Source organism: Cnephaeus nilssonii (assembly GCF_951640355.1).
Source record: "Cnephaeus nilssonii genome assembly, chromosome: 6".
Taxonomy (NCBI): domain Eukaryota; kingdom Metazoa; phylum Chordata; class Mammalia; order Chiroptera; family Vespertilionidae; genus Cnephaeus; species Cnephaeus nilssonii.
Window position 1 is genome coordinate 99,023,376 of NC_137077.1, and position 27,943 is coordinate 99,051,318.

A 27,943-nucleotide genomic window follows, 5' to 3' on the forward strand; every position below is an offset into this window, starting at 1 on the left:
TGTGGTTTTCACAGCCACACTCCAGAGCCTTTTGAAGAGCTGGGCTATGCAGTATTTTGAGAAAAGAAAAAAAATTTGATATGATTGTAGTAATAGAAGAGGATAAACAGTTGTTATTCAACTCAGTGCCAAATGAGTATTAACAATAAAATGAGTTTTATGCTAGGACAAACAAACCTTGGGTAAATATCAAATATTAAATGCTTTCCAAAGAAAATAAAAACTCCTCACAAAAATTGACAAAGAAGATTTTTTGAGAGTAGCTGAGTTAAGAAAGCCCATCAGTAATCACTCCAGGAACGAACTAAAGGTCTGGACGTTTTCATTTATAAAAAACAAAAATTTGTCAACTGTGAACCAAATGCATTCAGTCATTCAGTATTCACTCAGCAAAATTTTATTGACTGCCTGTAAGGAAACATATATTGTGCTAATGTATTCTATTAGCAAATGTCACAGAGAAGTGATATTGGGCAATCTTTAAAATCGGATCTTCCTGGGTAAAAGTGGCCTCAATCTGGGTGTAAAATGGCCAAATTCAGCTATTTTAACAGTTTAAGATCAATGGAAATATACAGGACAACAGTGACCTAAGCAATTCATCTATTTAATTAATTAATTAATTCATTTATTCATTCAACACATATGATTGAGCACCTACTACGTGCAGTTCACTGAGGTAGATGCTGGCATATAAAGGTACCTAAAGCATGGCCTGAGCTTTCAAGGAGCTTCCAGTCTTGTAAGAGAAGACAGGTGTACAAGCTATTAAGAATAATAAAATGAGTGCTATGAGAGAAGTTCAAAATGGCAAGCATCTACGATACTTATGATCCAGTTTTGGAGATAAAATTGATGATGTATAACTGTAAAATTTAGTTTTAAAACAAATCTACAAGGGTTGATTTATCAAAATGTCTGATTTAGCTAATCTCTCAGTGAAAGATTCACCTTGGAGGCTATTAATTTATTCCAACAAGAATGCAAATCTGAACATTATCTACAGAATGAGGGAGTGTTCTTCTCATTACCTTAGGGTGAAAGTTTGATTTTTGGCTGAAGGATAATATTGCCCAATGTGATTGTCTACTTTAATAATCAGCTCAACTGTCTTTTTACTGTTTCAAATACTCTATCTTCAAAGAGCAAAGTTATATTCCTCCTTAAGAAATTCAAGCCCTAGCTGGTTTGGCTCAGTGTTTAGAGCCTTGGCCTGAAGGACCCCAGTTCGAGTCCTGTCAAGGGCACATGCCTGGGTTGTGGGCTAGATCCCCAATAGGGGGCGTGCAGGAGGCAGCCGATCAATAATTCTCTCTCATCATTGATGTTTCTACTTTTCTCTCCCACTCCCTTCCTTTCTAAAATCAATAAAAATATATAAAAAAAGAAATTCAAAAGAATGCACATCTATTTCTAAAGGGAGTCTATAAAGATTTTTAAAATGCTATAACTAATGGCAATGTCATTAGAATAAATTATTACTTTTGCAGAAGAGTGCATTCATTTAGATGGATAAATGTTGATTTAAAATGAGTGTTCACACTTGATATTCACCACTTGTATAAACTTTTTTTAAAAAATTGAATTGACTGGGGTGACACTAGTTCGCAAAACCATACAGGTTTCAGGTGCACAACTCAATCAAACATCTGCACACTGCATCGTGTGCCCATTGCCCCAAGCAAAGTCTCCTTCAGTCCCCATTTCCACCCCTTTACCCACCTCCCTTTCCCTCTGGCTATCACCATAATACCATTGTCTGTGTCCATATGCTATGTACATATATATTTTTTGCTAATCCGTTCACTTTCTTCGTTCATTTCCCCTCTCCCCACTCCCCTTCTGTCAGTCTGTCAGTCTGTTCCATGTACCCATGCCTCTGTTTCTATTTTGTCAGTTTATTTCGTTTCATTAGATTCACATGTAAGTGAGACCATGTGGTATTTGTCTTTCTCTGACTGACATACTTCACTTAGCATAACAATCTCTGTGTTTATCCATGCTGTGGCAAAAGGTAATATTTCCCTTTTTATGGTTATACTAGAGGCCCGGTGCATGGTCTCCCAATCCGGGACCCCTCGGGGGATGTCGGACTGTCAGTTTTGACCCAATCCCCACAGGCCAGGCTGAGGGACCCCATGCACAAGGCCTCTGGTATGCATATAAGATCTTTGGTTAATCTCTTCCCATTGGCACTGACCAATCAGTAAAAACCACAAACTTGAAAGACCACACCTGGACCAGGCCTGCAGGGGAGGGCAGTTGGGGGGGACCAGGCTGGCAAGAGAGGGCAGTTAGAGGTGACCATGAGACTAAGGACACACAGACTCAGATTCATCAGTCTGTTCCATGTTTCCATGCCTGTGTGCTGAACATCTGCCCCCTAGTGGTCAGTGTGCATCATAGCTACCTGTCTAATTGTTGCTTAGGCTTTTATATATATAGACTAGAGACCTGGTGCAAAAATTCGTGCACGGGTGGGGTCCCTCGGCCTGGCCAGTGATCAAAGCGTGAGCATTTGGCATGGAAGGGCAGATCCCAGCTGACCTCTGGGACCTGGACAGCACCTGGGCCCCGTGTTCTCCCCTTCGCCTGAGTCATGACGCCCCACAAGGAGATGTGGTAAGCGTGGCCAGACAGCACAGGCTGGGGCACAGCGTGGGCCTCTGGGCAGCCCAGTGGCACTGTATGGAAACCAGGTGGGCAGCACGCTCTCTCCTGGCTGGCCTCGCAGACCGGCTCCTGCACGAACCCACAGGGAGCCCAACTGGACCTTGCGGTCCCAGCAGCTGCAGCCGGCTCACCCAGAAGAGGCCACACAGGTGCGGGGCAGGCTCCTCACAGGTGCCCAGCACCTGAGAGCAGACACCCCACATTCTCACCACACCTCCATCCCTGTGACCCCCAACCCCAGGGAGCTTGCAAGAGGTCACAGCGCATCGCTGATGCTCACCATGTTCTGCACCAACCCCTGGTGGTCAGCTCACATCATAGTGAGTGATCGAACTCCCGGTCAAGGGAACAATTTGCATATTAGGCTTTTATTATATACTAGAGGCCCGGTGCATGAAATTCATGCACTGGGTGGAGGGGAGGGGGTGTCCCTCAGCCCGGCCTGAACCCTCTTGCAGTCCAGGACCCCTCAGGGGATGTCCGCCTAAGCCAACAGTTGGAAATCCCACTTGCAGTCCGGAACCCCTTGCTCATTACCACCCACCTGCTCACTGCTCCTTACCACTCAGCTCACTGCTCCTTAGTGCTGCCATGGAAACAGGAGAGGCTCCCGCCACTACCACTGCACTCACCAGCCGTGAGCCCTATCTTTCTGTGTAGTTGTCTGTGGGCCAACTGCTCTCTTAATTCTCACTTAGGGCAAGCAGCATGTGAGGGCAGAGCATGTTGTCGTGGAATGCAGAGGGCTGCCCGGAGCTGAGGGGAGTGGCTGGGCCCACGGGGTGAGAGGTGGACACAGAGGACGCTATCTCATCCAATGTGGGGTGGGCTGGCTGGCCTTCATCTGCCTGACCCCACCCAGGGAGGGACCGAGCAGGGTGTCCGCCTCTCCATTCTCCATCCTTCCATCTGTGACACCTGTCACCCTTGCCAGGCCTCCCCCAAAGTGAGTTCAGCTCAATCCCTGAATGTAAAAGGGCACGGGGGGGGGGGTGGGCCTCCACTCCAGTGCCCCCTGATTCCCAGCGACAGGACCTGGTCTCAGGACGGTGGCCACAGCTGCAGAACATAGATCTGTTTCAAGAAAAGTTGGGAATGCAGACTTTCGTATGAACCCCTATTCCAAAAGGTGGCAGTTCATTCACATTGTGGCAAAGACACCTTCAAGAGTAACATAAGTGGGTAAAGTCAGGGCCAAACTGGGCCATTTCCTCATCCAATCTCTCTGAGGTGCGTGGACAGAACCAAGTCTCAGCTCTTCGCAGGACACTTCTGGGGTTTTTTAAAGCCTAAAGAACAGTAGTCTGTCTCCATTCTTGTTCTTTGGGATTTTTTCATCGTCAGATAAAAGGATACATACATTGGGGCAATCCTCTTGAGATACAATATTCCAGTTGCACCCATGTGATGATGACAGCGCCCCGCAGAGGGAGGGAGCTGACAGATGGGGAGCAGGGAATTCTGAAAACCAAAGTGATGACAGAGATGCTAAGCCTTTCCTTCACGCATCTGACACCCCTCCTCAGGCGGCCTGCAGGCCGGGCGTCTGCTGGACCTTTACCACTTGATGTCCTGGCAGGCTGCCCTGGGCCCTGCTAGGTGGTGTGCAGGGCAGCCTGGGCCCAGGGGGAGTCGTCCCAGCCACTCCTGGTCCAGCTCCTGCACATGGGCGCTGGTCTCCGGGGCCACACTGGGATGGCAGCGTAGGTGCCTTCCATCTGCCGCAGCAGTGCCCTGTCTGCACGCCCGTCGTCCGCCTGGGCCCGGCCCCCGCCGCTTAGGCATCCCTGGCACAGGCCAGGACCTCCACGAAGTGGCAGGGAACTTGCCCCTCTACAGCTTCAGGACCACTTCTGGATGTCCTGAAAGCCGGAAGCAGCCTCACAGCGTAGCAGAACCTCTCCGTCCCTTTCAAGGGTGACCTCCTGGCAGTCTTTGTTCCTCGGAGTGCGGTAGGTGAGCACCCCACGTCCTCACTGAACAGCTCCTTGACCCTGGGCCTGAGGATGTGTTCCAGGGACCCGACGGAGCTGGCCCCTCATGGAGCCTCACCTCCTCCTCCTTCATGTCTCCAAACAGAGTGTCCACGGCGGCATCATTCAAGGCAAGGTCACTTTGCTCCATTATCTGGATAATTTCACCCGAGGTTAACATGCAGTCAGCACCCTGGGAACTATGTAAAGCTGTGGGAACATCTTCTCAAAGGGCCTCCAGTTTCTTGTCATAACATGGGGCCACAATGACGTGGAAAATCTTGTCTGGAGACAGGTTCTGCCGTCTGGTGAAGTCATCCTTCACCAGAGAGCCCATGATCTGCTGGGGAGACTTAGCCGTTCAGACGTGGGGGTGATGGGGTGACCCAGCACATGCTCTGCATATTGGACCCAGCCGGGGCAGGCGGAGGTCAGCATGGGCAGCCGGGGCTCTTCCTCACGGTGCTGGCAGTACCGACGCACAGATTCCTTCTGACTCTCCAGGATCCTGAAGTCCTCAGCTATCTTCATGTCAAAGACAGTGCGACCCAAGGCTTTTGAGAAAGCTGCAGAGCCTTTTTGGATGCATCAGTGACACTGAGGCTGAATTTAGCAGCAAAATAAGGCAGAGACTGAGGACACAGGGACACTGTCAGCACCTTGTGCTGTGAGGTATCACATCTCTTATTAAGGTTCAGAACACGAAGAAGTTCTTGGTGTTCTGCTGAGAAACTTGGACTCCTTCCTCTGAGGTCACACAACTGTCACACACCAGGCAGTCACTCAGAAACATCTTGGCATCGGCCAACGTATGGAATTTTCCCTTCTCTCCGTTCTCCTGAGCCGGACTCGGGATGTTGACTGCAGCATTCTCTTGGTCATCGGTTTTTGTTTTTTTACTACATTCCTTCGGTGTGCAGTGATCGGACTTCATCTGGAGCAGGGCAGGCCGGGGCTCGAGTGACCTGGAGGAAGCACAGGGAGAGCAGTCAGTCACCACTGGCTGCCCCTGGCGCTGCTGGCAGTATCCTTTCTTCCTTGTGGAGTGTCTAGGGAGGGGAAGCGGCCGCAGTGCCTGAGGCCGAGCTCCAGGAGGCTGGCAGCGCTGTCGGGATCGTGCTGGAGGCGCTGGTCCATTGGTGCCTGGCCTGTCCTCTGGAGATTGAACCTACAGGGCTACTAAGGAAGCCAGTCCCCTGTTCCGCCCCACCTCTGCCACCAATTGATTGGAGTCTGAGGGCCGGGAGGAGGGACCAAGAGGCCTGCCTTCCAGCTATTGCCAGTCCCCGCGCCACTCATTCCCTGTTAACCATCCCTTGATCAATGGGAGCCTGTGGGCAGGGGGAGGGACCAAACAGTCTGCCTTCCACCCGCTCACCAGTCGCTACTGCCACGGATTCATTGGAGCCTGAAGGACCCTGGTTCCCCCGTTAGCCATTCCCTGATCAATGGAGCCTGAGGGCTGGGGGATGGACTGGTCATCTGTTCGGTCGTTATGGAACCTGGGTTTTTACATATTAGGACTAGAAGCCGGATGCATGATATTCGTGCAAGGGGCTTGGCCCTTGCAGCCCTTGCAGCCCTGGCCAGCCCTCACAGTCCCTTGCAGCCCCAGCTTTGTCTGGAAGGTCATCCAGATGGTCGTTCTGCTGTTCAGTCTAATTAGCATATTATCTCTTTATTATATAGGTTATACATACTAGAGGCCTGGTGCATGAAATTCATGCACAGGTAGGGTCCCTAGGTCTGGCCAGTGATCAGGGCCGATTGGGGCCTTCTGGCTGCCAGCCAGGGTCTTCGCCTTCCTTTGTTCCGTACCACCCCCTGGTGGTCAGCACATGTCATAGCGAGCAATCGAACTCCCGGTCTCCCGGTCAAACTCCCAAGGGGACACTTTGCACATTAGCCTTTTATATATATAAATAAATAGTATTCCATTGTGTAAATGTATCATAGCTTTTTTATCCACTTATCTATCGATGGGTATTTAGGTTGTTTCCAGATCTTAGCTATTGTAAATAATGCTGTTATGAATATAAGGGTGCATATATTCTTTTGAATTAGTGTTTCTTGGGATATATTCCCAGAACTGGGATCATTGGGTCAAAAAGTAGTTCATTTTTAATTTTTTAAGGATCCTCCATATTGTTTTCCATAGTTGTTGATCCAGTCTACATTCCAACCAGCAGTGTATTGGGGTTCCCTTTTCTCCTCCTCGCCAGCACTTATTGTTTGTTGATTTATTGATGATAGCCATGCTGGCAGGTGTGAGGTGATAGCTCATTGTGTTTTTAATTTGAATCTTTCTGATGATTAATGATGTTGAACATCCTATATAATAAAGAGGTAATATGCAAATTGACCATCACTCTGACACACAAGATGGCTGTCCCCATGTGGTCAAAGATGGCTGCCCTCATGTGAACACAAGATGGCTGCCACAAGATGGCCAGCAGGGGAGAGCAGTTGGGAGGGACCAGGCCTGCAAGGGAGGGCAGTTGGGGGCAATCAGGTCAGCAGGGGAGGGCAGTTAGGGGTGACTGGGCTAGCAGAGGAGAGCAGTTAGGGGCGACCAGGCCTGCAGGGGAGGACAGTTGAGGGGGACCAGGCCTGCAGGGGAGGGCAGTTGGGGAGGGGGGCCAGGCTGGCAAGGGAGGGCAGTCAGGGCTGACCAGGCTGGCAGGGGAGGGCAGTTAGGGGTGACTGGGCCAGCAGGAGAGCAGTTAGGCGTTGATCAGGCTGGCAGGGGAGTGGTTAGAGGGTGATCAGGCTGGCAGGCAGAAGCAGTTAGGACCAATCAGGCAGGCAGGCAGGCGAGTGGTTGGAAGTCAGCAGTCCTGGATTGTGAGAGGGATGTTTGACTGCCCATTTATGGGACCTAACCGGGGTGTGATCAGGTCTAAATGAGCAGTCAGACATCCCTCGAGGGGTCCCAGATTGGAGAGGGTGCAGGCTGGGCTGAGGGACACCTCCCCTCCCCCATGCACGAATTTCATGCACTGTGCCTCTAGTTTTTTATATGTCTATTGGCCAAAGATTTTACAGAGTAATGCATTGGTAATTACCCAGTGGCTTACCTGGCCAGCTTACTTCTTAGCTCATTGTGGTCATCGGTTTTTGTTTTTTTACTACATTCCTTCGGTGTGCAGTGATCGGACTTCATCTGGAGCGGGGCAGGCGGGGCTCGAGTAACCTGAAGGAAGCACAGGGAGAGCAGTCAGTCACCACTGGTTGCCCCTGGCGCTGCTGGTGGTATCAGAAATGAGAAAAATACAAGAATCTAAAATAACAGGATGGTTCAGGAGAGGTGACATTTATACAAGATTGACAAGAATTTTATATAATCAATAGTCTATACTTGTTGTTATGGCTTTATTTGGATAAAATGTAAGTTTAGTGAATGGCTAGTTAAAAGCATAGTTTAGACTTTTCCCCACTACATTGGATTGTCCCAATAAAATAGAGAGTATTATAGAATTTTCTGAATTTTTAAATAAAAGGTTAGCAGTCATTCTTGGACTCCTTCACCATAACCTGTGCTAGTGGCATGTAAGAATTAGATGACTCAGGAATATCTGAGTCCGAGATGGTTAATATTATGGGTCCAATTGGCTAGACCATAGTGGTCAAACATTATTCTGGATGTTTCTATGAGGGTGCTTTTGGATGAGATTAACATTTAAATCTGTGGACTTTGAGTGAAGTAGATTGCTCTCCATAATGTAAGTAGGCCTCTCCCATCAGCTGAAGGTCTGAATAAACAAAAGAACGACCTCCATTGAGCAAGAGTGAATTCGGACAGATAGCCTTTGGACTTGAGCTTCAACATCAGCTCTGCCCTGAGCCTATAGCCTGAGACCCACTCTGCGGACATTGGACTTGCAGACTCCTCAGCTATGTGAGCCAATTTCTTAAAATCTCTCTCTCTCTCTCTTTCTCAGTTCTATTTCTCTAGAAATCCCTGAATAATACAGAGTTAATTACAAAAACTCAGAAAATGTTTTATGAGTTAATCAGCTAAAACAAAGGAGAAAAGGTAATATACTATTTTTATATGAAGACAGTCGAGTAAAAGCATTGTGTACTGCATAGTAATAGAAAGTCTTTTGCGCAAACATAATGACCAAGCCAGAGAAACTTCACTCGGAACATTCATATCCAGAGTATGTGGACATCACTGTAGATTGTCTGTGACCTCTTCTCTTGCTTGTGAAAAAAGAGGCCAGGATTTATTTAAAGTTCTGACCTGACTCCTTCACTCTTTTGCTCAACCCACTCCAGTAACTTCTCCTCACATTCAGGGAAGTCCAAGCCTCTCAGCAGGGCCTGTAGGGCCTTCTGCTCCAGCTGTCTTTCAGCTTTCTCCTCACTCTTTACAATCTGGCAATGCCAAGCCACTCAGGGGCTCTGGCGTACTTGAGCTGTTCCATGCCTTCCGGGGCCCTGCACAACCTTGTAGCACTGAGACAGGCCAGTAAGCCACGCCAGTAAGTGGAATAGGGAGATGGAGTCAGATAGCTGAACAGGCTGGTTGATCAATTTACAGCCAGATACAGAAGGTCACTTCCTTAGAGGAAACATTTAGGCCTCAGTTATATTTCCAGGCTCAGAAAAGCAGCAAAACCAGGTGGGCAATCCCAGGACTAGCTGCAAACTAATGAGTGACCCCCACCCCCTACCCTGGCACTGACCAATCAGTAAAGACCATAACCTTGAAAGACCACACCTGGAAAACTGATAAAAATTCGGCTAAAACTCTCCCCTGAGCCCTCTCCTAAGGTTCCCACCTGTAAGAGAGAGATAAAACCCTCAAGACAAAGAACCTAGCAGGACCCAGCATGTGCTCTCCCTTTCCCCCCACAGGCACGCATCTCCTAAACTCTAAGGGTCCCCATGAGACTTGCAACCAGGGGAGCAACGGGCAGCAGCAGCTTGTCCCAGGCTTACACCCTCAACCTGCCTCCAAGTCCCCCTTTTCTCTGACCTCATGGTGAGCTAAAGCAGCCCAGCCTAGGCTCTCCTGCTGCTTCTTCTATGCTAAGCCCTCCCTTGTTTCACTGTCCCCAGCTTTAATAAACATGCCCTCATAGTCACCTCGACTCATGTTGTGAAATCTTTCCTATATGAATTCAAGAACCTGCACACTACAAGACATCCCTGGGCAGACCCACTAGGGCCAGGTCCCCTTTTTGGTAACAGTGACCTCTCCCTCTTCCCCTGGCTGCCTCCCAAGCATCTGGGAGAACTCAGCTAAGACATTTCCTCTTCTAGAACAACCTCCCCAAGCTCCCATAATACCCAGGGTGTTGCCCTTAATGTCATATGCAGCTCATTCTAGTGCATAGTCGGTGTTTATGGACAGAAAGAAAAAAAAGGAAAAAAACAAAAATACAACCTACTTTATCATTGAAAGGGGTTGCTTCAAGCAATCCAAATTCAAAGGCAGGAGGCCTCCTGCCCTGTGCTGTAGTGCTTACAATAAAATATACCTGTCCCCAAAATCCATTTTAAAGCAGAAATAAATGATAAAAAGAATGAAGATCACAATAGCAGTAAGACAGAGGAATAAGACCTTAGGTTTGTGTGGCTTTACAACTTATAAATTACTAGAGGCCCACTGCACAAAATTCGTGCAGGGGAGGGGGCAGTCCCTCAGCCCAGCTTACACCCTCTCGCAATCCGGGATCACTGGCTCCTAACGGCTCGCCTGCCTGCCTGTCTGATTGCCCCTAACCACTCTGCCTGCTTGGCTCATCACAGCTAATCATTTGCCTGCCTGCCTGATCGCCCCTAACCACTCTGCCTGCCTGCCTGCCTGATCACCCCTAACCATTCTGCCTGCCTTCCTGATCACCCCTAACTGCCTCTGCCTCACCCCCCGCTGCCGCAGCTTCGTCCAGAAGGACATCTGGAATGATGTCTGGAAGGTCGTTCAGCTGTCCAGTCTAATTAGCATATTATGCTTTTATTATTATAGATAAGAAATATTACTGATGATTACCTTTATTCTAAGAAAATTCAAATGGGAGCAGATCACCTAGAGATTGAAATAATGGCTGATGAGGCATTGTGCCTCTCTTTTGGGAAAATGACAGCATCTTCAATTATTTAAGGGGTATTTGTGTGACCCTGCTATTGTTCCTGGAAGTTTAATATAGAGTAAAGGGTGAGAATAAATGCCGAATAGGCAAAGGGTAGGCTTTGTCTGTTGGCTCAGAGCTCCATCTATGCCCTCCTGTGCTTTCCTGTAGTTCAGGGGAAACTGCGTTTCCTAGGTGCCCCTGGCAGCTAGCTCCTCACTGCGGAGCATGGACGCAGCGGAGAAGCTCCGCTCTCGGCTCCTCACTGGGCTCAGCAGGGGCAGGGGCAGGGACAGGGGCAGGGGCAGGGACAGGGGCAGGGACAGGGGCAGAGGCAGGGACAGGGGCAGGGACAGGGGCAGAGGCAGAGACAGGGGCAGGGACAGGGACAGGGGCAGGGACAGGGGCAGGGACAGGGGCAGAGGCAGGGACAGGGGCAGGGGCAGGGACAGGGGCAGAGGCAGAGACAGGGGCAGGGACAGGGACAGGGGCAGGGACAGGGGCAGGGGCAGGGACAGGGGCAGGGACAGGGGCAGAGGCAGAGACAGGGGCAGGGACAGGGACAGGGGCAGGGACAGGGGCAGGGACAGGGGCAGAGGCAGGGACAGGGGCAGGGGTAGGGACAGGGGCAGAGGCAGAGACAGGGGCAGGGACAGGGACAGGGGCAGGGACAGGGGCAGAGGCAGGGACAGGGGCAGGGACAGGGGCAGAGGCAGGGACAGGGGCAGGGGCAGGGGCAGGGACAGGGACAGGGACAGGGGCAGAGGCAGGGACAGGGGCAGGGACAGGGGCAGAGGCAGGGACAGGGGCAGGGGCAGGGGCAGGGACAGGGGCAGGGACAGGGACAGGGGCAGGGGCAGGGGCAGGGACAGGGGCAGAGGCAGGGACAGGGGCAGGGGCAGGGGCAGGGACAGGGGCAGAGGCAGGGGCAGGGGCAGGGGCAGGGGCAGGGACAGGGACAGGGGCAGGGGCAGGGACAGGGACAGGGGCAGGGGCAGGGACAGGGACAGGGGCAGGGACAGGGGCAGGGGCAGGGACAGGGGCAGGGACAGGGACAGGGACAGGGGCAGGGGCAGGGGCAGGGACAGGGACAGGGACAGGGGCAGGGGCAGGGACAGGGGCAGGGACAGGGGCAGGGACAGGGGCAGGGGCAGGGGCAGGGACAGGGGCAGGGACAGGGGCAGGGGCAGGGGCAGGGACAGGGGCAGGGACAGGGGCAGGGACAGGGGCAGGGGCAGGGGCAGGGACAGGGGCAGGGGCAGGGACAGGGGCAGGGGCAGGGGCAGGGACAGGGGCAGGGGCAGGGACAGGGGCAGGGGCAGGGGCAGGGGCAGGGGCAGGGGCAGGGGCAGGGGCAGAGGCAGGGGCAGGGCAGGTCAGTGCAGTCCGCAGGCTGCTGTCTTCCTTGGCAGCACCGTTCCAATGGCAGCAGCAAGTTCTCAGCAGCCTCAGCAGGGCATGTTCTGGCTCCTTCATCCATGAGAGTGAGAATGGCTTCCTGTAGCTATTAATCTCTAACTTCACTTTTTTTTCTCTTCTAGCCTTTCCTTTCCAACTCTTTGGTAACCAGTTCCCAATATTAAATTCTATCTGTTTGAAATACCTAGTGGGGCTCTATTTCTCCACTGATGCCGGTGAACCCAGAGCCCAGCCTATGCAAAGAATACTATGAATGGGGAGGAGGAGGAGATCATTGATAGGCCAGAAAAAAAAAAAAGAAGAAATCATATAATAGGACGTCAGGGACAACATGCTATGATTTATTTTTTTGTTTGTTAATCCTCCCTAGAGAATATTTTTCCATTGATTTTGAGAGAGAGAGAGAGAGAGAGAGAGAGAGAGAGAGAGAGAGAGAGAGAGAGATCAATGTGAGAGAGAGGCAGGGACAGGGGCAGGGACAGGGGCAGAGGCAGGGGCAGATATCAATGTGAGAGAGACACATAAATTGGTTGTCTCCTGCTTATGCCCTGAACAGGGCTGAGGATCAAACCTGCCCCTGCCCCTGTCCCTGTCCCTGCCTCTGCCCCTGTCCCTGCCTCTGCCCCTGTCCCTGCCTCTGCCCCTGCCCCTGCCTCTGCCCCTGCCCCTGCCCCTGTCCCTGCCCCTGTCCCTGTCCCTGCCTCTGCCCCTGTCCCTGCCTCTGCCCCTGTCCCTGCCTCTGCCCCTGTCCCTGCCTCTGCCCCTGTCCCTGCCTCTGTCCCTGCCCCTGCCTCTGCCCCTGCCCCTGCCCCTGTCCCTGCCCCTGTCCCTGTCCCTGCCTCTGCCCCTGTCCCTGCCTCTGCCCCTGTCCCTGTCCCTGCCTCTGCCCCTGTCCCTGCCCCTGTCCCTGCTTCTGCCCCTGTCCCTGCCCCTGTCCCTGCTTCTGCCCCTGTCCCTGCCCCTGTCCCTGCCTCTGCCCCTGTCCCTGCCCAGGTTTGTGCCCTTGAACCTGAACTCCTTCAGTGGGCAGGTGGATGCTCTAACCACTGAGCAACACTGGCCAGGGCCATTTATGATTTCTTTTTTTTTTTAATTTCTTTATTGATTAAGGTGTCACATATTTGTCCTCATCCCCCCATTCCCATCCCACACCCCTCCCCACGGATGCCCCAACCCCCTGTTGAACTTAACCATTGGTTAGGCTCATATGCATGCACACAAGTCCTTTGGTTGATCTCTCCCCCCTCCCCCCACCCTCCCCTATCCTCCCTCTGAGGCCCGATAGTCCGATCGATGCCTCCTTGTTTCTGGTTCTGTTCTTGTTCATTAGTCTATGTTGTTCATCATTTCCCCTAGATGAGCAAGATCATGTGTCACTAGAGATATACTTAAATGAACTGAATGTGAGATGAGCAATAATAATTATGCTGACAGGCAAATGAATCAGTCTGTAGTGAGTTTCTTTCTGGTTGATTTCTGATGTTAGCAGTTGCAGGTGGTGATAAGGGTCAGAGTACAGCCTTGGAAATAGTGGCTGAGATGAAGTGAAAGTGTAGTTTCACTGTAATTGATGATTTTTTAACTGGGATATGATGGTGCTACTTGTTTTACTCAAGTGACTGTCAAAATAAGGAACAATAATTCCAGGATATGAGATAGGGAGAAGGATGAGGGCATGTCAGACTGTGCCGCGGAGGCTCGGAGCAGGCGCTGTGTGTGTGTGTGTGTGTGTGTGTGTGTCCACTGGGGGCCTGCCCCCAGCCACGCCGTGGAGGCTCAGAGCAGGTGCCCCTGTGTGTTGTTCTCTCAGGCTCAGGGCCACGCCCGGCCCCTCCTCCTGAGCTGGTCATGACTGCTATGGCGTCCTGACCTAATTTGCATATTTCTCTATTTCATATATATATATATATATTGTGAGAAGTATTATTCATTTTACAGCCTGGTGAGATAGGTGCTAATAAACTCATTTTACAGACAGAGAAACTGGGGCTCAGAGAAATCTCTGCTTTACCCCAAGGGCCCCCAGAGAGGAAATACAAGTTCTCCATTCAGTGTGAACCCCACCACTTTACAGGTTACCCAGTAGGAGACAAATAAGACAAGTAAGATATTAATAAGAATTCACTTTTTAAATTCTATATACTCACTGCTCTATTTTAAGAAATACATTTCTCTTAAATTAAGCAATGGTAATTAGCTCTCCAATTCCAGACCTTGTTACTTTCTTAATTTAGATGCCACTACTAAGTCCTAACTTAGATTCATTCCTTTTAATAACATCGACAGAAGTCTATGCCTTCTAATGTGTTCCACCATTCATTGCTACAAAATTTGAGAGCCTAAAATATGTTCTATTCCATTATATGGATGAGACTCAACTCTCAGAACACTCTGGTTTAGAACATTTTAAAGAAATTCCCTGCAGATCTACTTGGAATCCTTACTTTGATGCCTAGTCTGTGTCCTTTGGCAACTCGCTTTGTTCCCCTAAGGTCCTATATTAGAACAACGCTTTAAGGATAAGGAAAGGTGTAAATCCGTAGACCACTGGTGGTCTGTGAGGTCCGAAAGGTTGGCAGCCGCGGGTGTAAATTACTTTCTAAACATGCTGCCAGCAGTCTCACCTAATGTCTCCTCTTTACATCCAAGGGGGAAGTATCTGTGTCCTAACCCGGAGGCTTTCAATATTCCTAAGCACCTATGATGTGTCAAATCATCAGCTAGTTGCCAAGAATATAAAGACAAAAACCTTCCACACTCTGGGAAAACTCTAACACATATGGGGTGAGGCAGTTTCCGCTGCATTCATCGGTAGAAGAATTACGAAACACGATGGATCTACCCTACGGAGAGAGATCACAAACTCGCCTGCTGGCTCCTGTTCCCAAGGACACTTTTCACTCTCCTGTCCTCTCCTAATTCCTGGGCGGGATGATCTGCCTGGGAGCATGACATTGTCTCAGGAACTCTGGTTCTGGTTCTACCTACACGAGATTCCCTGTGACTTTGTCTCCTGGCTCGGTTCCTACTTATTGCAAACATCTGTGACAATTTTGCCCTCTTTTGCTTAAACTGGAAGTTATGAATAAATGAAACGTTGCCATTGAAAACCTGACAATGCCCCTCTCTTCTATCTACTCCCCTTTTGTTCCTCTCCTCAAATACACAAGACAGTGTTTAAGAAAGCTATGTGAATTCATTAAATCAAGATATCCATATTATTGGAAGCACATCTTCTTGCTTTCCACCCCCCGGTTCCCCAGCCTCTGCACTGCTTTCCTAGGCATGAGCATCACAGAACGGACCCGCGTCTCCATGGCGACGCGTCACAAAGCATCCAAGCGCCGGCAGCAAGCTTGGAACGAGGGCCCTGACGACTCCCTGTTGAGGCAGGAATGGCACAGCCTGGGCCGGAGGTCCCCTACCCCTCTCAATGTGGCCGCAAGATTCGGCCTGGTAAGACTGTGGACCCTGCCAGCCTGCGGGGTAGGGAGGATCTTTCCTGGAGATGGGATACACTAAGACTGCTTTGGTCTTTAAGGGTGTCTGTCTCTCCCGCATGGGTGGGGCTCAATTTAAGGAGAGGCTGGGAGGGAAAATGAGAGGGTGTTCATGACATTGCCACTATCCAACCCATCAGCATTCTTTCTACCAATCCCTTCCTAAAATGCTCAGCATAGCCCCATGAAATGCTTGGCTGGGGGATGGGGCAGGGAAAAGGAGGAACTAGTGCTTTTCCGGGGGGGGGGGGGGGGGGGAACCCAAAGGCAACGCAGGAAGAGAGGTTGGGAAGCTCTGAAGACAGCAGAACCAGCAGGAGTCCCCATTCCCTAGGAAACAGTATAGAGAGTGGGGAGGTGCAGAATGCAGGACACAGCCCCCCCAGGGGATCCACAGAGGCAGGAGTTCCCCTCCCCTCTTTCCCCTCCCCCCCCCCCTTCCACACACAGGTGGTTGTAGCAGAGGCTGAGAACTATGGCCTTCAGCTGTTGCTTGTAACCTTTGCTAATTGTTCTTTCAGAGTGATTTTGCATTTAACAGATGTAGTGCTTTTAAAACTAATTTTGCATGCAAATACGGCAAATTTACTAACTCAGCTTTTTGCATCAGTGGAGGGAGAGCCACTCTAGCTGTGATGCTGGTGGCACGAATTACTGTGTAGTCAGTTCCATTCTGGCCCTATGGCAATAACACCCCCTTGCAGCTTTCTAACTGGGTAATTGTAGTTCCAAGGTGGCTACAGAGCAATTGGCATTGTTCAACTGCAAATTCCCTAGAATAGTAGTTCCATGAGAATGAATGAAATCTGTTTTCTATTCCATTCAATCTTTTTAAATTGAGGATAGAAAATGAAAATAATTAAGAACAAAAATATGTGAGATACCCAGTTTCTATATGGTGGCAGGGCAAAGAGCAGGCACCCTGTCTAGGTTTCTTTCACTGTCTTCTCTTCCCTTCTTGTTGGGAAATGTTGGCATCCTCCAGATATACCCTTCTCAGTTTCCTTCCTCTGTGAGTGGCCATCCCTACCACAGGGCTTCAAGTCCACAGGCTTTCTAGTCTTGACTCTAACTGGGATGTTCCTTTTCAAACTAAAATATTCAGCTATCTACCAGATCCATTTATTTGGAGGTCATGTAGGGTCTCAAACTCAGCATGCACAAAATTATTCTCCTGTCCTCCTAGACTTTGTGAGCTTGTTAAGAGGGTCCCAACTGCTCAGGACAGAGGCCAGCTTTTTGACACCTTGATTTGATCACCAGGCCTCATTCGTTCTGCTCCAAAGTTCCCTTCCCGTGGGTGAGTTTCCTCTTCACATCCAGACTGGGATCTCTCATAGCCACTTGTGCTACTCCATTTTCCCTTACAGAAGTGGCCCCCTTCAAAAGGTGGGCCTGATGTGTCACTGCCAGCTTTGTCCCCAGGTAGCGTGAGGTTGAGGATGCCTGCTATGGGCTAACTACTATTGAGCTATTACTATAGATTGATCTCTTAAGGATTGTGTTACTTCCAAAGACAGCCATAAATTACCACAAACTGATGACTTATCAACAAAAGAAATGTATTCTCTCACATTCTGGAGGCCCCAAAGCCCAAAATTAAGGTGTTGGAGAACTGTTCTTCCTCTGGTGTCTCTAGGGGAGAAGCCGTCCTTGCCTCTTCCAGCCTCTGGTGGCTGTCAGCATTTTTTTGGAGCTTCCACTCAAATGATGACTTCTTTGAAGAGCAGCACCTTCTCACAATTTCTTCCCACTTATTTGTCCATGCTTAAAATTCTCTTAACTTAGGATATTTCATTCTGCTGTTGGGATAAAATGCTTTAAAGCATAAAACGATTCTCACGAAAGCAGGAATATCAAAGAATAAGGTCATTTCTCATAGAGTGGGATCTGAGCATGGATACCAGGAGTCTGTGTGAGCAGACATATCGAGTGTGACATGTAGGGCTAAGGCTTTAGTTGGTTGGGGAAGCCTCTAGGTGGAGATGAAACTCAACCTGTATGAAGGCAGCAGGTAAATAGTCACATGAGATCCATTTGGATGTTATGGGTCCCACTGCCCGGCTGGATCCATGGGCCTGTTCAATTAAACACAAGCCCTGGTTGGGAGAGATGGGGTGGTGAACAATAAGAAGTACACAGGTGTCAAAAATGAAATGTTTGGTCAGGGCTCTGTAAGCTTGGCAGTGGCATACAGATTTTAAGGATATTTGAAAATTTAAGAGGTATTTGAGAAAGAGCCTTGTCAGCCATTGTATTTAGGCTGAATGAGTGGGAGCAAACACACACTATGAAGTGGCTATAGTATTCTAAAGGCGAGGTGATAGATCCCAGACAGTAGTTTATTCAAACATTAACCTTTTGCACTCGGATGTCGAGTGTGACTCGACACGGTTAGCATTAGAATAAAGGAATCGAGAAAAAAGCGAGTGCAAAGAGTTAAAGGCCACATTTCAACCCAGTTTCTCCTGAAATGTAAAAAGCAACAGGTAACTGGCCAAATATGAAGAATTAGAGGACTGAATTAAATCTATATATATAAAAGCCCAGCAACCAAATGCCGTAACGACCAGAACGACTGGTTGACCAGTTGCTATGATGTGCACTGACCACCAGGGGGCATACGCTCAATGCAGGAGCTGCCTCCTGGTGGTCAGTGTGTGTCCACAGCGGGAGCAGCCACTTAGAGGGCGAGTCCACAGCTGCTTAGCTGACTGTGATGAGCTGAGTGGCGCTCCCACAGTGGGCTGATCCCTGCAGGCCACGCCCCCCACCAGTGCACGAATCTGTGCACTGGGCCTCTAGTTTAAAATATACTTTCCCAAGAAATTTGGTGGTGCTTTGTTGACAATGGGCAGGTAGGGCGGATAAATTCTGTTGTTGCTAGTGTCTGCTGAATGGTGAATTCTCAGTCCTCATCTTCCTGGACCCAGCCAACAGCATTTGCATACGTGACCCCTTCCTCCTGTGAATACTTTCTTCCTTTGGGGTTCAGGACATTACATGCTCCTGGTTTTCCTCTTACCTCGCTGACCTCTTCTCAGTGTCCTTTCCTGGCTGCTCCTCCTCTCCATGTTGCCATGCCGCAGGCTTCATCTCCTCTAATTATGCTTTCTTCTTTGTTGATCTCACCCACTCTCAGAGTTTTAAACATCTGTATCACAGAATCTTGCACAGTCATTACAAAAAATGAATTAGAGTTACACCGGCTGAGTTTGAAGAGTTTCCCATATTACACTGTTATATGACAGAGAAAAGGACACTTTGTGGGAATATGAGCCCACTTTTTAAACTTTTTTATTGAATTTATTGGGGTGACATTAAGTTAATTATATAGATTTCGGAAGCCCATTTTTGTAAACATTGGTGAAAACTAAAACCTCATACGTCAATGAATTTATACATGTATATGTAAACCAGTATATGCTTATATCAGCAGGTATAAAAGTCTGTAAAGAAACAGCCATGGGCTACCTAGGAAGAGGGACAGGGAGGCAGGTGATGACAAGCAGGGAGAAGAAGGAATAAGGAGAAGGTTCCACACTGAAACCTGAAATAGAAACTCTGAGCCCCTTTGTGCATAATCATTTCATGTGTTTATAGCTTTGTCTAATGTGATGTATGAAAAGTTGGTCAGTAAATCAGAAATAGTGAGCATTTTAAGATGATAGAATTTCAAATAAACTTTCTGCTTTATATTTTCACATATTGCTTAAAGGTTTTTAAAAAAGCATGTATGAATTCTCAAGAAAAACAATAGACTTATTTTTATTTAGGGAGAAAATTCAGATAATTAAATTGAGCTTTGTCTCTTAGTAGAGGCCGCAAATTGGCTTTTATTCCTTTAGACTAAAAATTACCATCCAAAATGTTTTGTCTTGCAAAATTACTTTAATTATAAAATTGGTCTGACCCATTTAAAAGTGTTTTATTTTACCTTTGGCAGGTAATACCCACTGGGACTCCTATACTACCACGATGAAGACTGCATTTACACCTAAGATAGGAGCAATGCCTGATTTAATTCGGTACATCCCTACTTGAGTCACACTTTAATTTGTTCATTTATATTCTACTAGGGGTCCAGTGCATGAATTTGTGTACCTTGAAAGGAACTGTGGGCCGCGAGGCTGCAGTAGGCACAGGGGTGGATCTTGGCCCATCATCCATGCCCCCGCCGGCCCCTTCCACCGCTTCTGCTCCGGCGCTGGCCCCAATTGCATCCACATCCGCTGAAGGCGCGGAGCGATTGGGGCTGGCGCCAGCAGCAGGTGCAAGCAGCAGCTGCTGCCCCGATCGCCCCTCAGGAGGATGGGGAGGTGGAGAAGCCCTCCAGGGTGATCGGGGCCGGCAGCCACTGCTTGCACCCACTGATAGCACCAAGCGATTGGGACTGGCGCCGGGCACTGGCAGCAGGTGTGAGCAGTGGCTCCGGTGCCAGCTGCAGGTATAAGTGGGGCCATCGCCGGCAGCGGGTGTGATAGGCGGCTGCCAGCCCCAATCTCCCCTCAGGAGCAAGAGGAGGTAGAGAAGCCCTGAGGAGCGATAGGGGCCGGCAGCCGCCTCTCACACCCACTGGCAGTGCCGGGTGATCAGGGTCAGCACCGGGCACTGGCAGTAGGTGCAAGCAGCAGCTCCGGTGCTGGCAGTGGGTGCAAGCAGGGCCAGCGCTGGCAGCAGGTGCGAGTGCCGGCCAGGACCGCGGCACACGGGAGCAAAGAATTTTCAGTAACTACCAGAGGCTCACCCTGATGACAGAGACCAGCGCCCCACCTTGTTCTGGTGCCTCCCCGCTCACCTACTCCACCACCCCACCAGGGCCAACACTCACCATGTTCCACGCATGTCTCCTGGTGGTCAGCGCATGTCATAGTGACGGGTTGTTCCGGTTGTTCTGCCGTTCTGTCTATTTGCATGTTAGCCTTTTATTATATAGGATTATTCAGAATTCAAAACAAATAGCAAGACTAACCAGAGAGAGCTTATGAAAAGTGCACTCAGGTAGGACCTACTGCATGCACAGTTCTCCAAGCACCAGAGAGCGAGAGTCCTCCTTCAAACAGTGTCCAAAAAAACTCTTGCAGAAAAACTAAGAAAATTGACCCATAGGTTCTTCATCAAGTTACTGTGTGTCATAGCTTAAATAGAGCCATAAGTGTTCTAATAGAATTGTGCTGCCTAAACACTGAGAATGAATTGAATCTATTACCTGAGTCGTAGTGGGCAGGCAATGACAACTGAATGAATGGATGAATAACTGTTAGCATTTCTATCAACACTAGTGCCATAGTCCCCTTACTCTTACCTGTACTCTTCCACTTTTTGCTTCCTAAAGCAATGTCGGCTGGCAGCTTCTTCAATTTCACCTGAATCATGAGTGGGATAATTTCCACCTTCACTGCTGCCTTTCTGAGCTCACTGGTGGATGAGTGAGAGTGGTACTAGAAAAGCTCTGGCATCTTTCATGGCATCAGTGGCAGGTGGGAAATTAACAAGGGAACCCTTGACTTGCCTGTGTTTACTCTGTGAATTGTTTTCAATAAAGAGGATCTTTTCACCTTAAAAGTTCAAATTATCGAGAAGTCAGATGGAGTATTGGCAAAACCATGGCTGTGGAGTCAGGCAGAAATGGATTCTAACCTCAGCTCCCTGCTCTAACTTGTATTATCTCCGCTACCCGAGGCAAGTAACAAGCCATCTGTGGCTCAGTGTTATGGTTGGTGGTGGTTCTGAGAACAGAATGACAGAATGAAAGCACTCGCACAGTGACTAGAGTGAAGAGTTCCTCAGGGCTCCAAGACTTGACTTCTGAGTTATTGGCATTCCCACTGAGTCCTATTATGACCCTTCCATTATGTCCCTTCACTGGGAGATTTATCCTCTGACAGTAATGATTCTGCCAGCTTCCCAGATAGTAACAGTTGGCTAAAGAAAAAACACTTGGGATGAAAGCCAAAAACAAATGGGTACTAATGCAGTCTAGGTCAGTGGGCCTCACTCAAACGGAAATGTTTAAGTTAAAAGAAAAGTTTTCATCATAAACTTAAATAGTTACAAACAATAAAATGTCAAGCCCATCCTAAATATAGACATTAAAAAATAAAACTGTTAACTCATTTCTTTGAATATAACCAGGGGGTAATCTAAACACTTTAGCAGATTGATATGCACTATATGATCCTTTTTTTATATGATCCTTTTAAACAATGTGCAAACAAGCTCTTCTTTCATAGATAATTGATTTCATTAATTTTCCTTCTTGAACTTTTATTCCCACTCTACTTCCTCCATAGAATTTTATCCTGCTGTAATATATTTTGCTTTAAAATCAATTTATTGATCACTTCATTATACTTCCTGGCAACTATCTATAATAATAATAGACTAATATGCAAATTGTCCAGGACACCATCACAGTAACAGTAACGACCAAACAGCAGCAGGCTGTGTGGGGTGACCAGGCCAGCAGGGGGGAAAGTTGGGGGCGATCAGGCTGCCGGGGGGGGGGCAGTAAGGGGTGACCAGGCCAGTGAGGGGGGGCAGTTGGGGGTGACCAGGCCAGCAGGGGGAGGGGCAGTAAAGGGTGACCAGGCTGATGGGGGAAGTTAGGGGTGACCAGGCTAGCAGAGAGGGGGCAGTTGAAGGTGACCAGGCCACAGGGGGGCCAGTAAGGGGAAACCAGGCCAGCTGGCGGGGGGGGGGGGCAGTTACGGGCGACCAGTCAGGTAGGCAGGTGAGTAGTTAGTAGCCAGCAGTCCCAGATTGTAGAGCGTGCAGGCTGGGCTGAGAGGAACGCCCCCATGCATGGATTTCATGCACAAGACCTCTAGTTTTAGTATATTAATTGAAATTAATTTTTAAACATGTTGTGTTACCCTAACTTTTGAGTCATCACAATTATTTTTAGTACACACTTGCTGAAAGTAATACATACATTACAAATGTTAATAATTACTAAATACAAAAATAAATTAAAAAAATTTTTAAATATAAAAGTAAGTACATCTTAATGAAATAAAGGGGGCTATTTTGTTTTCAATAAGTTTATATATATAGTTTTGAGTGCTACTACTTTTGGAGTGAGATTGCATTCAGCATTAATTTTTTACTGCTTCTTTGAAAAATTTTTTTAAATTTGTAGATGCTAGTGTTGAGAAAACTTGTTCACATAAGTAGACACAAATAGAAGGCATCTTTAGTGTCATTTACACTCTAAACTCTCAGTTATATTTTTAATGATTGATTGACTAATACCATGAGTGGTACTCATTCAATTTTATTGAAAGCAAATAATTAGGTGGTTTGTCATCTAGTTATTGAGTTAATCCCTTTCTCATTTTCTGAGAAGTGTACTGAGAAGGCATGTCTTAACAAATGACTATAAATTACACGTTACTCTTTTACTTGGAGGAAACCTGTTTACTATTATATACTCAAAAAGACGTAGAGCCCTGGCCAATGCTCGCTGGTTAGAGTGTCAGCCCTCAGACTAAAGGGTAATGGGTTTGATTCCTGATCAAGGGTTCATACATTGGTTGCAGGCTTTATCCCTGGCCCTGGTCAGGGTGCATGTGGGAAACAACCAATTGATGTGTCTCTCTCACATCGATGTTTTTCTCTCTTTCTCTTCTCCCCTCCTCCTACCCTTCACTCACTCTTAAAAAAAAAAAATCAATGCAAAAAATATCCTTGGGTAAGGATTAACCCTTTGCACTCGCTAGCTTTTTTCTCGATTCCTTTATTCTACTCGGGATTTAATTTTTTAAATACCCCAGATTTTACAAAGCGCGGCAGTAGAATAAAGAACTGGAGTTTCTTTTCATACAAACTTATTTATTTGTTTTTTTTTATATTTCAAATTATTGATACATTCAAAGAATAATTTTAATCTCTATGCTAACCGTGTCAAGTCACACTCAACATCCGAGTGCAAAAGGTTAAAGAAAAAAAAAGAACTTAGAAAATTGGAACATTAATTTCAATAAATGTTTTCCAATACAATCTTTTTTTAAATAAAGAGCTTTTATCATCACATATTTAAAATATATTTTAATCAAAATCTTGGAGCTGAAGATTAATTCATACAATTTTCAGCATGTTTACTTTGTTGGTAAAATCAGTCCTTGTTGTCAAACCAAAAAGAAAAATTAGTTTACTTATAGTCAAAAGAAAATCTGACTCTATTTTCTGTTCAAATAAATGTATATATATTATTTGAGGAATATTTTGAAAACTACTGATAAATTATAGAATGCATATTTTAGGATTATTATTGAAAGTAGACAAGGAAGTGTAAAAAGATACAGGTGTAATATTGTTAATTAGAGGCCTGGTGCACGAATTTGTGCACAGGTGGGGTCCCTCAGGGTGGCCTGCAGGGATTGGCCTAGATCACGCCCCCAAGATCACAAACCCAGCCTCACATCCCCGAGCCCCACCTGGCACCCCGCATGACCTGGCACCGCCCCTTCACCTGTTCCACCATCCCGACCACTCAGTGCCTGGGAGCCGGGCAGTGACCCCGCCCCCTGCCAACACCACTGGTCTCCATCTGTGGGGCAATTGGTGGAGCGATCGGGCCCCCACTCACACCTGCCTTGGCCTGGCAATGCCTGCTCACCTGCTCCACCATCCCGCCATGATCCCACTCTCCTCAGGGCCCATCGGGGCTGGCAGTGCCTCCACTGCCACCCACTGCCAGCACCGCATTGCCAATGCCCACCATGTTCCACCCTGCCCCCTGGTGGTCAGCGCATGTCATAGCAAGTGGTAGAACTCCCAGTTGAACTCCTGGTCAAACAATTTGCATATTAGGCTTTTATATATATTGATTATATCCAAGTAATAAAAATAATGCAATGAAATATGTAAGTTGTCTATGAAGTGAGAAGTATAATAAAAAAAAACATGTTCCTTATTAAATATGTTCTCAAGTGTCTAGAACTTTGGTGCTTAACATTTGGGAATAATTAAATAATAATAATATATAGAAATCAGAAATAATTTCACTGAATTCTTTAGACACCAACTCAAAAATTTATTATGCATTTTAAAATGATAAAGTTGTATGAGGTAAAAATTTATTGGTTTGGCAAGTTAGCATATATTGTTAATATTTTACAACATAAAATAAAATGAAGATTAGCTGCATTGGGGTAAATATTTCATAATATGATTGAGTTTAAAAATATAATTTAAATACCCTATTGAATGATGAACACAAAATCTGAAGAAAAATATTACAAGATTTTTATGTGCCAGTTTTATCCAATGAATCTTTAAAAACTTAGTAGCTTTGGGAAAGAGTCCAGTTACATTTAATTATTTTATTTTATTTTATCTTATTAAATATATTTTTATTGATATCAGAGAGGAAGGAAGAGGGAGAGAGAGATATTAGTAGAAAAATCAATGATTGGCTGCCTCCTGCCCCCTACTGGGGATTGAGCCCGTAACCTGGGCATGTGCCCTTGTCTGGAATTGAACCTCGGACCCTTCAGTCCGTAGGCTGACGCTCTATCCTCCGAGCCAAACCGGCTAGGGCAAGTCCAGTTACATTTAAAAGAATCAGCATCACCATCATCTCCTGCTTCATCTACTCAGGAATCTTTTCTTTCCAGTGAGGACATATCCTAGAGATTTTTTAAAGCTAAAAAAAAAAAAAAAAAAAATGCTTTAAATATGTGGGGAAAGGAGAAATTTTAAGCATTCTACATTCTCTGCTCTCTTCCCAGAGGCTTCTCCCTGAAGAGGAATGAACATTTTATAATTTTTAGATGAAAAACTAGACATTATTCTGAATGATGCCACTACATGTACCTAAATTCAGAACATCCTGCACAGGCTTTAATACCTGGTGATAGCCTCACCCATCACTCTCTCAAAAATAAGCATAGGAGCTGAAGACAGATCGGTCAACATGGGGAGTGCTCCGAGTCTCCTGCTGGGCCAATTGTCTGAGGGTTCATGACCCAGGGGCTGGCAGGCCTGGGATCTACCAGCCTCGGCCAGACCCCAATTCTGGCTGGGAACCAGAGGAGTGGGAGCTGCAGGAGGTGGAGAGGTACCTGTTCCTGCCTGGGCCCTCAGCCTGAAGCAGGATCTTGCGCCAGGTACTGCAGGCCATGGCCCTCGGCGGTGGGCATCCCGCCACCGCATTCGCAGTGGCCCTTGCTTCTTCCCTTACCAGAGGCACAGGGGCCGGTGTTCAGCTCCTTTGTGATGCGGGATTTTCAGACTGGAACACCCGGTGTTTTCCTGGGCAGGATGGCTTCCCGGGCTCCTTGCCCATTGGAGTCGAAGAATGAAACCACCGAGGGAAGATGGCATAGCAAAGGTGGAAATTTATTGAAGAACAAGCACAGGCTCCCACATGGGGAGGGGGAAAGAGTCCCACTAAGTCCCTCCTTCCAAGGTTTATAAAGGCTGCAAGTCCCTGTGTCCTGACACCCCCTCTGATTGGTCAATATTCCCTTTGATTTGGTCACTATAGCAACTCCTGAATTCAAGTCTCAGGTAAGGTTCCCTCCTTCCTCTCCCTTATTGTTCTTCCATTCCCTCTGGGCTCTTCTTCCTCCCTCTTTGAATGAGGGGCTGCCTTCCCTTTATTTTGTAAATGTGTGTCCTTTGCTACTCCCAGCTCCCTTGTCTTATGGAAATGTAACTTCTGCTGGCTCCGGGCTCCCTTGTCTTCCGGAAAAGTACCCTTTTGTAATTCTGTAGCCCTGTGTGTTTTTCCATGGAACCCTTAATTTTTAAAATTTCCTAAACCTGCCTATTTCCCCCTAAAATTCTTTTCATTTGGAAACACGGGTCTCTTCACTAGTAACGTATTTTATTGCCCGTTTAAAGAGTTCACCTTGCTTGGGGGTGGCTGTTGTAGGTGTAGGTGTTAGATTTCCAGGGCAGTGAAAAAGAGACGAGGGCTGAGTCTCCTTGCTTTAGCCCAAGATGCTTCAACCACCCATGTTGCTTCCATGCATGGCTTCTGCCATTGGTTCTCTCCCCAGTGCCCTGAAATGACAGAAAAAAGCCATCCCTTTTCAGAACATTCAGAGGCAAATGGAGCCACAAGGGGCCCCGCCCAGGACTCTGACGCAGGAAGCCATGGAGCAGATCTGGTATTTACCTGAAGAATTTCCAGGGTCCTGGTCAGTTCCCAGAATGGCTGAAGTCTTTGATGTTAGTACTGATGTGATCAGAAGGGCTTTAGAAAAGCAAGTTTGTACCCACATAGGAGCAGAAACTGAAGCAGGATCAAAACGTTCTTAATAAAGCTGGGCTTGCCCACTCCCTCCACCAGCTTCCAGGCCCTAGGGATACCTGGAAGCTGCTTTCTGCAGGCCACCCTGTGTCAGGAGATGAAGCCTCATCCCAAGGTCAAGTTCATAGCACAGCTTTGAAGGTGATAGAACTGAATACTCAGAATACAAACACACCAAGGAGACAGAAGGGAAGGAATAACGGAGTCCAGAGCCCGGAGAAGGAAAGCTTTGTGCCTGTTGCTGCAGCCCAAGGTCATCAGAGAGAGCTGCAGAAGTACTCCACCAGTGATTGCGAGGGCACCAGAGGCACTGACAGTGATGAATTGCCAAGTGCAAAGAAGCTGGAAGAGTTGAAGGCAAAAGAACTGGGTGACCAGAACTTTAGCAGCAAGGCAGTGCAGAGGGGGCGAGCGTTCTTTGATGACAATGGGAACTTCCTGTACAGAATTTGAACTGGAGATGTCATGTAAAACATAGCTGAGCCAGTATATTTGAGCTGTCTGGATTTCTGTGTATGGATTATCCACCTTGGAAATGATGAGCCTGAAAATGGAAATAGCTGCTTGGATTTCAATCTGACAAGAGACAGTGAACTTCACAGGGCAGATGTGTATGGAGGCAGCATGAATAACTGGCGAGGTGCAGTCTAGCTCCTGGAGCATGGCTCCTGGTCTGACCATGTGGCTATTCAGTACTCACCTTTTGTGCATGGCTTCTGCCATTGGTTCTCTCCCCCAGTGCCCTGAAAGGACAGGCTTAGGCTTTCTATGTGTCGAAACCAGCCCGTGTCACATGTGTTAGGAGTTTGTTGTACTTGCAATATGTGTTTGGGAGGAACTGAAACGTTTTCCTTCTGACATCCTTTACTTCTTGATTAATGAACACTAACAGTTCTGGAGCTGCTTAGTCAGTTGGTTGTATTCATTATGTGCAAAATAAAGCAAAATGTAGCAAAAACATAAAATAAAATAAGCATAGAACCTAGGCAAGTGTGTAGATTTGGATGATAAGGGGGCTGCCTTGAAATCTAGGAC

General features: G+C 47.7%; 1 protein-coding gene and 2 pseudogenes across 3 annotated transcripts in view; 2 read left to right on the forward strand and 1 right to left on the reverse strand.

Annotated features, from left to right (window-relative positions):
- Positions 1-512: 512 nt before the first annotated feature.
- On the reverse strand, positions 513-5,580 carry LOC307101132 (nuclear prelamin A recognition factor-like; annotated as a pseudogene). Its single transcript has 2 exons — positions 4,235-5,580; positions 513-517 (listed from the first exon to the last, which is right to left on the reverse strand). The product of its transcript is annotated as a nuclear prelamin A recognition factor-like (transcript).
- Positions 5,581-15,540: 9,960 nt separating this feature from the next.
- Positions 15,541-27,943, forward strand: part of TEX26 (testis expressed 26) — a gene marked incomplete at its 5' end in the record, with an annotated part of 38,683 nt that continues 26,280 nt past the window's right edge. The window contains 2 exons of the mRNA XM_079774550.1: positions 15,541-15,601; positions 19,592-19,673. Of these exons, the coding sequence (XP_079630676.1) occupies positions 15,541-15,601; positions 19,592-19,673 (143 nt within the window). The remainder of the gene's footprint in view (positions 15,602-19,591; positions 19,674-27,943) is intronic.
- Positions 19,814-27,361, forward strand: LOC307101999 (neugrin-like; annotated as a pseudogene). Its single transcript has 3 exons — positions 19,814-19,883; positions 25,607-25,708; positions 26,655-27,361. The product of its transcript is annotated as a neugrin-like (transcript).